Genomic DNA, 12,288 nt, shown 5'->3' on the forward strand with positions numbered 1-12,288 from the left:
TGGGGTATATGCTAACTTTTTCTCTTGTAGATATTAAAATAATTTAAGCAAAATATGCTAGATTTTAGGGCTTCCCTGGTAGCTCAGCTTATAAAAAATCCACCTGCAATGCAGGAGACCTGGGTTCAATCCCTGGGTTGTGAAGATCCCCTGGAGGAGGAAATGGCAACGCACTCCAGTATTCTTGCCTGGAGAGTCTCTGTGGACAGAGGAGCCTGGTGGGCTACAGTCCATGCGATTGCAAAGAATCAGACATGGCTGAGTGCTAAGCACAGCGCAACATGCTAGATTTTAAGCACTACAATGAAATTTCCCAAAAAATCTTTATTTCCCAAGACCTTGTACAATAATTGGCCTATAATAGATGTTCAATAAATAATAAAAGTAAAACTAGTGATAATTTGCTTCAGAAATAATTTGCCGAACAGGCTGATTTGTCATGTTTGGCCAACATGCTTTGGAATCATCCCAATTAATATGAGCAACTTACATACTCAAGAAAATAGACCTGGCATGGATTACTACAAATAAGCCAGATCCAACCAAATGTATCGTCAGATTCCCAATTGAAGAATATTGACAGGAGTGGCATAGTCTGAAATAACTAGAATTCCTCTAGTACCTGGATCTGAAGCTTCATGAATCTTGGCATTTAGATTTTAACTAATCCCTTCTTTTGATTTCCTAATACACATTCATGTAATTACTGGTGCACTTTTATTTTTAATGAAACCCAGTATGTTGGCTGGTCTCTTCCCTTGGCATCTTACTATAAACTCACATAATGATAACTGGTCGGGTCCATAGGTGAACTTTTATGACTTTTGCTTATGCTAATCAGCCTCCCTCATTCAAGTCTGAAGACTCACAGGATCTTAGTTCCCTGAACAGGGACTTGAACCCAGACAGTGGCAGTGAAAACCTGGAGTCCTAACCACTGGACTGCCAGGGAACTCTCAAAGTTGATGCCTCTAGAAAAATTGGATATTTAGCTGCTCTAAATCTCAGCTGCTTTATCTATGAAACATAAGTAATAATGCTTACCTCAAAGAGCAGTGAAATGTATTATAAGTTAACGCATAGAATAGTGCCTGCCTATAATAGGCTATCAATAAATTCCAGTTTCCTTCTATCTAGACTTTAATATATCCTCAGGTGCATGATGCAGAAATTAAGATCATTAAGACTGTGTGTGTGTGTGTGTGTGTTTGTGTATAACTAGGGGACATCATTAATCATGGATAATGATGATAAACTGTAAGCATAAACATACTGACAATTCAGATCCAAAGGTCATAAACCAGGTAGTTTTATTATTAGAGCATTTACCCCGAGAGCACCCCTTCTATTCTACTGCTGCCAGTCTACCCACACCCACATTCATCAACTATCATGTCTTCATAATGCCGTAGAATGACGTTGTCATCATTGTCCTGGTAGAGCATGGAGATGGGGGACAGCTTGGTGGGGATGCAGACAGCCTGGGGAACCTCCGGGTCGACGGCGTGCATCAGCGCTTGCATGAAAGCATAATTGGAGCTGTTGAGGGAGATGGTCAGTGAGAAAGGACACTCTCCATGGCAGTAATTGGCCATGAAACCCTTGGGGGCAATGATCCACTTGTGCCAACCCAGATCCCGGAAGTTGATGAACAGCTGGTGGCGATGGCAGAGGCTCTTGCAAGAAGCCTTTGAGGTGGAGATGGCCGCCCTCCTCTTGCGGGTAGGAGAACGGCACTGCTCAGGGTGGAGGGTGACCACCAGCAGTGAAGTGTGAAGAGAACGTCTCAGTCTGGCACAGGTGCCCTCGAGCTGAAAATTCTCCCCCGAGGCTCTGCCTCCTTTGACCACTATCTCTAGAAACAGACCTAAATTCTTGTGGGGGTCATTATTCCGCTTAGCCACATCCAGCAGGTTGAAGTGAAGGACACCCTGAGGCCACGGTACTGACTGCAGTGTAAACAGTTTACCCATCTTCGGGGTGGCCTGGTCTGTGACATGGGGCTCCGCGTGAACCAGGGACAGAGACAATTCCAGCTCCGGTCCCAGGTTATAGTAAGTGTTGGGCCCCAAGTCCAGGCCCAGCTGGGCCATTGTCAACTGCTCCCCATCCCTGATGGCAGACAGGTTAAAGGACAGGAGCTTCTGTAGGCAGGAGGCGTGGGAAAGGCTCTCAGAGTAAAGGAAGGAACCTAGATGGGAACAGACAGATGTGAGAGTCACCATGAGATTTTTCACTTGACCCCAACCTGTGTGATCATATCAACGTCAAGTGGTTTATGTATATCCACACACACAAAATAAGGGCAGGGAGGACTTCCCTGGTGGTCCAGTGGTAAGGACTCCACACTTCCACTGCAGGAGGCATGGGTTCAATCCCTGGTCGGGGAACTAAGATCTCAGAAGTCATGGGGTGTGGCCAGAAAAATAAAACAGCAAATAAAAAGAGGACGAGAAATCTCAGTTATACTCAAACCCTCCATTTGGGAGGATTTGTTTCTCTCACTCCTTATCTATGACCAGAGGTTCTTGTCTTCAAAACTGCAGGTCCCCAAGGGATCCTGAATAGGATTTAGGTCTATAATCTTAGATGGGAAAAAGAATCACATCTTCATTGTCAGTAAACTCTAAGTGAAATTTAGCATTTCTTTCAATTATGAATATAGGCAACAAATCCCAATAACATTCTAAGAGCCTGTGACACTGTTACCAATAAAAACCATAGGTATGTTCACATATTAAGTTGTTGCAAACATTTTAAAGTAACCTTTATGCCTGAACTACTCTGAATTGACAGTATAGTCCTTTCTCTAGATCTTGTTACTTGTTGCACAAAAGCATCACTTATGTCAATATACACATATTTATTTTTACAATATTTCTATAAATGTATTTCCATATTTAATTGAGTTCTTTTAAAATTCTAAAACTTTAACTTCAGGCATAGAAACAATTACTCTGAGAAAGGGTTCACTGGCTTCAACAGAACTGCCAAAGGGACCCGTGGCACAAAGACCGTCCTATGCTGTCAAGAGTTGTAACCAGTTAGAAGGACTTCAAAACAAACACCTGTCGTCCCACCAATACTGGCTGTCTGGTGCTCCCTTACGTTTTATCCTTAGGTAATTTTTTTTTTTTGGCCCACAGAGCTCATCTTGCAGGATCTTGTTTCCTTGACCAGGGATCAAACCTGGATCCTGGCATTGCAAGTGCCAAGTCCTGACACTTTCAGTGCCAGTAACCTCTAGTCTTGTACTTTTGACCACATGAATACATGCCACTTTTGTGGCAGGTGGGATCTATTTCCCTGACCAGGGATTGAATCTGGGCCCCCTACACTGGGAGTGTGAAGTCTTAGCCACTGGATCACCAAAAAAGTCCCCTCTCTGTTTCTTTTTATTAACTATCTTCTTTAAAAAAAAAAAAAAAAAAAACTCTATGTTTGCTATCTCTTCCTTTTACCATATAGTCTTCTGTTGCTTTCTTTCTTTTTTGACCACACCACTTGGCATGTGGGATCTCTGAACCTGTGGCTCCTACAGTGGAAGCTTGGAGGTTTAACCACTGGACCACCAGGGAAGTCCCTATTTTCCAACTCTCTTACTGTTACTACTCCACTGAAATAAACATCTGTCTTGAATGTTGACTAGCAAATTCAGGGAAGTTTTCACAGAGCTTATCCTTCTCATCCTCTCTAAACAGTTGATCTCTCCTGTTCATAGCTTTAATTCTAACATACTAGTCTCGCTTTTTACTCATATCACTAAACCACATTCCTTAGGTGTGATTAAAAAAAAACTAAAAGCCAGAGAGGAAAAGAGGAACAGATTTGAAAACATGAATATAAAAAACTGTATTCAAAGAGACACCATTAATGAAATTTTTTCACTAACAAAATTAAAAGCAAAAAGGACAACCAAGAATACTTGCAATATGTTTATAAACAGCTTTTATGAATGATTAAGAGTCTTCACAAATCATTAAGGAAAAGAATCCTAAACAGGAAAAAGGTCATAATATATAAATAGGCAATTATTTGGAAAATAAAAATGAACTATTCACATTGAGATAAACATGATAAATATAATCAATATTGCTGTATGTTGTATATGAAAGTTAAGAGAGTAAGTAAATCCTAAGAGTTTTTATCACAAGGGAAAAAATTGTTTTCTATGTCATTAACTTTGTATCTAATGAGATGATAGATGTTCACTAAACTTATTTATTTTCTGGCAGCACTCTGCAGCTTGCAGGATCTTTGTTCCCTGGCCAGGTATCAAACCCAGGCCACAACTGTGAAAATGCCAAGTTCATTAAACACTGGACACTGTCAGAGAATTCCTTTACAGGACTTACTGCGATCATCATTTTGCGATGTATATGTATATGTGTGTATATATACACACACATATATATATTAAATCATTGTGCTGTATACTTTAGACTTATACAGCACTGCATGTCAATTATATCTCAATAAAGCTGGAAGAAAAAAAGACTACATTCCAAGTTTTAAATAAATAAGCAAATAAATGATTCATTATTCATTTGAAAATGCACCATTTCACCTTATTAAAGAAACAGAAATTAAAACAACAAGATCTTGTTTTGCTACGAGATTAACAAAAGTTAAAAGCTGAAAGAGTGTTGTTACCTAGTGACCCCCCAGTGTAGCATGAAGTACACTGTCACATACCAACAGGATAAAATCCTGTACAGCAATGAGAAAGAACTACAAATACATACAGTGTGGATAAATCTCACAAATGTAGAGTGAAAGAAGCCAGACATGAGAAAGGACACATTTCACTGAGATGAAGTTAAAAAACAGACAAAACTAGTATGTGATGTTAGATGTCAGGAGAGAAATTACCCTTGTAGAGAAGCAGTGATTAACCAGAAGGGGGCATGAAGGAGCCTCTGGGGTGCTGGTCATGTACTATTTCTTGATCTGGGCTCTAGTTATTCTGCAAAAATTCACTGAGCTGTTTCCTACAATTCACTCACATTTCTGAAAGTACATTATACATCAGTAAGTTTCTATTTTTAAAGAGATTACTGTCAGAGTAAGTGAGAATTCTCATACACTCATTGTGGAGTATAAATTTTAGAGGCTATTTGCTGTATATTAAAAGTGTAAATGTAAAAAAAAGTATACATGTGCCTACTCTTTGATACAACAATCCTCTAAGAACTGATCCTATGGAAATAAAAGTAAAAGTGTACACATGTACACAATAGATACAAAGCTACGTTACATATAATATGTTTATATCCATCAACAGGACATCAGTTACATAAATTGTAGCATTATGTCTATACAATAGAATATCATGTAACCATTAAAACAGGGATAAGTTCACTATTTGCTCTTACTTGTACAAAATGTTCATAATATTGGAGGAATGTATAGCATGATTCCATTTATAAAAATATTACAAGTTTATATTGTATATGTAAAGAAGAAAAGTCTGGAAGAATATACAACTATTAATGGTTTTTCTCCAGGGGGAGTGTTAAGGAGGAGTGATTACTAGATTATGTCCTTTTCCTGTATCATTAGATAAAATTTTTATCATCACAAAAATTATTTTTTTCCCACGGGAAAGGGAAGGCAGCAGCCTCAGCTATTTCCTACTCTGTCTTCGGAAAATCCTTTAAGCTAGTTCCCCTCACCTCTTAAATTCTCCAGAAATCATCCCTGAAACTCCACCCTCAAGGCCATGAGCCTCTGAGACACTTAGCAGGACATATGGAAGTCTTTTCTATAAACTTTTTTTTTTCTTCCTATAAACTCTTAAAGGGCAGACTTCGGTCTCTGTATTTTCATGTCTTACAGATTTCCTGGCACTTAGTTAAGTATCCAATAAATGCCTCTTGGACTCAAATCTTATTTCCAGTTGCTGTAAAACTAACCAACCAGAGCTCTCAATTCTGCATCTGAACCACCTGGGAGGCTATATAGAAATGCAGATTACAACACCCATCGCCGACTTTGAATAAGAATCAGGCGGGAGCAGAAACGAGACTGGAGAATCAACTTTTAACACTTGATCTGGGTAATTTTTGGTGGGTGGTCAGTTTGGCAATTTACTGAATGGCACTTACTCAGATCCTTATCCTAAAAGGTATGACAGCGGCATATATTATCCCTCTGTAGTTACAAATCCAGAATAGCCTTTTCGACCCATCAAAAGGATCGGGGAGGTGAGGAGGGGGAAGCAAAATTTACAGACACACTGAGCTCAAAGGCACCGGGATGCGTAAAGTGTGGGCTCAAGAGTGGGAGACTGAGCCCTAATTCCACTCTCCCTCCCACCTCCTCCCAGCTACCCAAACTGTGGCGCAAAGCTGTTGATTCAGAAAACAAAAAACATTTTGACTCCTGGCTTTGTTCACACACTAGCTGTATGATCTTGAATAGGTTACAAGTTATCTCCTGTCTGAGCCTCAATTTCCTCATTGTTAAAAACTTGCTAAGAATACCTGCCTTCCTCTCAGGACAGTGGCTGGGATTAAAGTAGGTAAAACAGGTAAAATGCCAGCACATGGCCTTCCACAACCCCTGGGTCATTGTTATGCTGTGCTTAGCCAGTCAGTCGTGTCCAACTCTTTGCGACCCCATGGACTGTAGCCCACCAGGTTCCTCGGTCCATGGGGAATTCTCCAGGCAAGAATACTGGAGTGGGTTGCCATGCCCTCCTCCAGGGGATCTTCCCAACCCAAGGATGGAACCCAGGTCTCCTGCCTTGCAGGCAGATTCTTCACCATCTGAGTCATTGTTACTCCCCCTTTATTCCTTTCTTCACCCCAGATTCTCCTCTAGGAAATACTTCAAAGTCCTCACCTTGATCTGGGAGAAGCCGGAGGATGTTCCCACGGATGCCCAGCTCCTTCACGAAGCACAAGTCTTTGGAGATATCGGTGCTGGCTGCTGCCTCTTGAGCCTGGAAAATTCTCTTCAAGATGGAAGGCACAGGTTGGAATTTCTTGGGTGAAGGCACTTTGTCTAAGCCCAGAAATCGGAGAAAGACATGTTCATGGAATTGGAGTGTCTGGCCCAAGGCCAGAGTGAACAGGAGGCCAAGAGCCAAGGCTGCTAGGGAAGGAAGCATGGCCGAGGTGAAGCCGCAGAGAGCTCTAGCGCTGAGCTGCCCAGAAATTCAGGTGCTGCTGATTTATCTGACATATGATAATCAGGTGTGAACTGCTCTCTTCCCAGCTCTCAAAGGCAATTGGATACAAAAGAACAGAATTTTTTTTTCCTCTTCCCTAGTTCTACTGTTCCAGAAAAAAATTCACAAGAGATTACCCATGCATGGAGCTAACTCTACAACCATCTGAGATCTGTCAGCAGTAGACTGAGTAGAAGGGAGATTTACTAATTTAACAAACATTGACTAAGCATCTATTATGTGCAAGGTGCTGAGGTGATTGCTGGAAACGTATTATTAGCTCAAAGTCTTGTCATTCATAGTCTAATTAGACAAATATGCATGCATGCATGCTCAGTAGCTCAGTCTTGTCCAACTCTGTGACCCCAAAGACTGCAGCCCTCCAGGCTCCTCTGTCCTTGGGATTCTCCAGGCAAGAATTCTGAAGTGAGTTGCCATTTCCTTCTCCATGGGATCTTCCTGACCCAGGGATCGAATCCATGTTTCCTGCATTGGCAGGCAGATTCTCTATCACTAGGCCACCGGGGAAGCACACACAAAGTGTTCACAGCGAAAAAACCTGCAAAGCTTAGTAGACGTTCAAGGCTGAAAGAATTACCTGTGAAAAGGCATGGAGGTTATTGAGTAGCTTAAACAAGGCAGCAAAGGTCAATTTCTGTTTGGGTTTTTTGTTTTGGCCTAACCACTATAAGTCTTTTCAGATGCTATAGAAGAATCAGCTTGTCTGTAGAGAAAATAACTTTCAAACTTTTTGAGAACAGAGACATTATCATTTTACATTATTTTATACCACCTATTTTTTTATCTTGATAAATTTTATTATTGCAGAAGATGGAAAGAATTATTGTAGATGGAAAGAATATATATATTTTTTGATTGCCTTTCATTTTTATAAGCAATAAACAACTGTTTTATGTAAATTTATCACTTGAACCTTTTAAATTGTTTGAGAGTGGTAGGAAAGGGGGTAGTTTTCTAAGTTGTGAATGATTTGGGGTCACAAATCATTGCCCTAAATTATAGCCATTCATAAACTCAAACCCTTTAACATCAGGCTCTCTGAATTTGGTCAGTTTCTCTCCCACCTATTTTTTTTTTTTCTTCATTTTTTTTTTTTTTTCCCCTTCCTGGACCCCCCACCCACCTATTTTTAAACACCACCTATTTTAAGAACCTCTTTCAAAAGGACTTAAGCCAGGACTGTTGTATTCAGCGCCCCTGACCCCACAGCAGGCCACTGTCCACCCATGCCTCCACCAGAGGCTCCTGGACACTCAGAGGCGAGTGTGGCTCAGTCTCTTGGGGGGTCACTGCTCCTTTCTTCTGGGTCCTGGTGTGCACAAGGTTATGTTTGTGCCCTCCAAGAGTCTGCGTTAAGAGCTTGTTTTTCCAAAGGAAAAAAAAAAATGGTGTTTCTAATATATAATAATTTCTCACCATTTACAGGATAAAATCTAAACTCCTTAGTTTGACATTTAAGGACTTTCTTGGTTTGGTACCCACCTCCCTAGCCACTTTCATTTCCTAATACCCAGCATCTTCAGTGTTAATGCATTAATGATACGGACGTATTTTTATTTCTCCTATGAGCTTATTTCATCTCAGAGCCTTTGCATAGACCGGGGTCAAAGGTCACTTCCACCGCAAAGACTTCCTTGACTCACCAGAACAGATCTGGATACTTCCTCTTTCTCCCATGAGTCTTGAGTGGGCATCCATGAGAATACTTACCACCATGCATTTCACTGTGTTCTGCCTGCATCCCTCCCAGATAACAGAGGGTTGTGAATCATATCCTTTTATTTAAGAATCTTTCATTCTAAGTACTAAGAATAGGGAATGAGGAGTTTAATGGGCATAAAGTTTCTCTTCTTCAAGGTGGAAATAGTTCCGGAAATGGATGACAATGCGAATATACTTAATGAGTGTACTTAATGCCACTGAACTGCATACTTATGAATGATTAAAATGAACAAGTTTTATGTTATATGCATTTTACCACAATTTTTAAAAATTTTAAAAATAGTCATATCCTTTGATCAGTAATTCCATTTCAATCTTTTGGCAAATTATTTTTATTTTTTTATTGATATATAGTTGATGTCTGGAGGAGGACATGGCAACCCACTCCATTATTCTTGCCTGGAAAACTCCATGGACAGATGAGCCTGTCGGGCTACAGTCCATGCAGTCACAAAGAATCGGACACGACTGAGCATACATGCATGGTTGATGTACAGTGTTGTATATCAGGTGTACATCAAAGTGATTCAGTTTGAATTATATATATATATCAAACTAATTTCTTTTTCAAGTTATTTTCCCCTATAGGTTATTATAAAATATTGAGTTTAGTTCCCTGTGCCATACTATATGTCCTTATTTGTCATATGTCCTTTTTGGTCAACAATATGTCCAAGAAGGACTATATGTCCTTATTGATCAGCAATTCCATTTCTAGAATATTATTCTAAGCTAATAGAATATAAGCTACAAGAGGGCAAAGGACAAGTGATGTGTCTTTTCCTCAAAGTTTCTCCACTGCCAAGGAAAGTGTCTGCCACGTAGCAGACATTCAATAGGTACCTGTGCAATTTAAAAACAGAAAAATGAATGAATGAATTGGTGCTATTTCCAAAGGTCTTGCTCTTTTGGATAGCCACATCTTCTCCATCCCATTTCTCCTACTCCTACTTGCCCCCTAGCTAGCGCATTTAGTCTACAAACCCCACCTATTTTCAACAATAAATGGAGGCTGCACTTTGATTCTCTCCATTTAACTTTCCTGATTTAAAGTCAGAAATCATGGAGAAGGCAATGGCAACCCACTCCAGTATTCTTGCCTGGAGAATCCAATGGATGGAGGAGCCTGGTGGGCTACAGTCCATGGGATCGCATAGAGTCGGACACGACTGAGCGACTTCACTTTAACTTTAAAAAAGAAAAAAGAAAAAAAATATTAAAAAAAAAAATAATAAAGTCAGAAATCAGACTAACTGGGGACTTCCCTAGTGATCCAGTGGTTAAGAACCCGCCTTGCAATGCAGGGGACATGGGTTCAATCCCTGGTTGGGGAACTAAGATCCAACTAAGATCCCCATGCCACGGGCCAGCTAAGCCCATGTGCCACAACTAGCGAAGTCCGCTTGCCATAATGAAGACCCAGCATAGCCAAAAAAAGAAGGAAAGAAAGAATCAGATCAACTCATTTAAAATCCAGTTCCACCACTTAACAGTTGTGTGATCACGGGCAAATCATTCAACTGCGAAGTGAGAATAAAGCATTCTTTGCTGAGTTGCTGATGGGATCTGAAGAGATAATGCATATGCCAAACTCAGGATGTCTGACAAACGCACTGTCTGACAAAAGCACTCCATAAAAGCAAGGTGACACACTCTTTTGCCGAGGCTGCCAACATGCCATCCTGACTAAGGAAGACTTAGGGGCTCCATGAGCCACAGCCACGGCCACACTGGCAAACACTGGAAACACCCAGGAGGCCAAGGTAATGCTGGTGCCACGCATCACCACGGCATCAACTTCAACAAAAATCACCCAGGTTACTTTGGGAAAGTTGATGTGAGAGATTACCACTCAAGAGGAACCAGAGTTTCTGCCCAACTGTCGTTCTTGATAAACTGTGGACCTAGGTCAGTGAGCAGACATGGGTGAATGCTGCCAAGAACAAGACTGGAGCTCCTCCTATCATTACTGTGGTATTGTTGGGTTACTACAAAGTTCTAGGGAAGGGAAAACTCCCAGCCTGTCATTGTGAAGGTCAAATTCTTCAGTAGAAGAGCTGAGGAGAAGATTAAGGGTGTAGGTGGGGCTTGTGTCCTGGTAGCTGGAAGCCACATGCTGGGAAATTCATTAAATGATAACAAGTGCTTTTCAAAAAAAAAAGCAAGGTGACATTAATTTGTCGTTGTTGTTTAGTTGCTCAGTCGTGTCTGACTTATTGCAACATCCCAGGCTTCTCCTTTACCATCTTCTGGAGTTTACTCAAACTCATGTCCATTGAGTCGGTGATGCCATCCAACCATCTCATCCTCTGTTGCCCCCTAATCCTCCTGCATCAGTCTTTCCAAGCATCATGGTCTTTTCCAATAAGTTGGGTCTATGCATCAGGTGGCCAAACTTCAGCTTCAACATCAGTCTTTCCAATGAATACTCATTGTGGATTTCCTTTAGGATTGACTGGTTTGATCTCCTTGCAGTCCAAGGGACTCTCAAGAGTCTTCTCCAGCACCATAGACATTAAATATTGCTGTCATTATTATTTATTAAAGTGGCATTTGATCAAGGGAAAGGAAGCAATAACTGAGTGTGTAGGCACCTCACATAGTGGAAAAAGCAACAGGGTCAGGAATGGGGGATCTGAGTTAGTTAAGGCTCCTCCATTGACCTTGTAATCTTAGACAATTCACTTGGTCTTTTATGATACATGACTTCCCTGGTGGCTCAGATGGTAAAAGCGTCTGCCTACAAAGAGGGAGACCCAGGTTCGACCCCTGGTTTGGGAAGATCCCCTGGAGAAGGAAATGGCAACCCACTCCAGTATTCTTGCCTGGAAAAATCCCATGGACGGAGGAACCTGGTAGGCTACAGTCCATGGGGTCGCAAAGAGTTGGACACAACTGAACAACTTCACTTTCACTTTATGATACATACCAAAGCATGTGTTACCAAGTCCAAGCTTGCTCTGCTCACCACTCAAGAGGTCAGTGTATCAAGAGACAAGGTGTTGAGGCAAGGAATATGACTTTATTCAGAAAGCCAGCTGACCAAGAAGATGGCAGACAAACATCTCAAAATAACCATCCTCTTGGGGTCTGGATGCCCGGTTATTTTATGGATCAGAGATGTGGAGAGGTGAGGAAGCAAAGTAAAAAGACCATTTAATGTCTTGTAAATGTCTCCTACAGTGGCAAGCCTCAGGCAGGATGAAGTGTTAATTTTTTTCTTCCTGCCATTTACAGGGGGACAAGGTTATGAACAAAGGCACTTTGGCTTAACAGTCAGGCAGAGGGGCAGAATTCTCTGAGACAGCCCATTATGTATACTTACAATAACAAAAACGGCAAAAACAAGAGTTAAAGTCAAAGAAACAGTT

The 12,288-nt window shown here is 41.0% G+C and overlaps 1 protein-coding gene and 1 pseudogene across 1 annotated transcript; one reads left to right on the top strand and one right to left on the bottom strand.

The window, feature by feature from the left end:
* Window positions 1-1,285: 1,285 nt before the first annotated feature.
* GDF3 (growth differentiation factor 3) lies at window positions 1,286-7,114 on the bottom strand. The gene is made up of 2 exons (XM_081590525.1): window positions 6,847-7,114; window positions 1,286-2,191 (listed from the first exon to the last, which is right to left on the bottom strand). The coding sequence occupies exons 1-2, from the start codon at window positions 7,112-7,114 to the stop codon at window positions 1,365-1,367; spliced, it is 1,095 nt and encodes a 364-aa protein (XP_081446651.1). The 3' UTR covers window positions 1,286-1,364.
* Window positions 7,113-11,087, top strand: LOC145545722 (large ribosomal subunit protein uL15 pseudogene; annotated as a pseudogene).
* The last annotated feature ends 1,201 nt before the right edge of the window (window positions 11,088-12,288 follow it).

The sequence above is a fragment of the Giraffa tippelskirchi genome, chromosome 4 (assembly GCF_054371585.1).
Source record: "Giraffa tippelskirchi isolate mGirTip1 chromosome 4, T2T-mGirTip1v1.2.pri, whole genome shotgun sequence".
Classification (NCBI taxonomy): domain Eukaryota; kingdom Metazoa; phylum Chordata; class Mammalia; order Artiodactyla; family Giraffidae; genus Giraffa; species Giraffa tippelskirchi.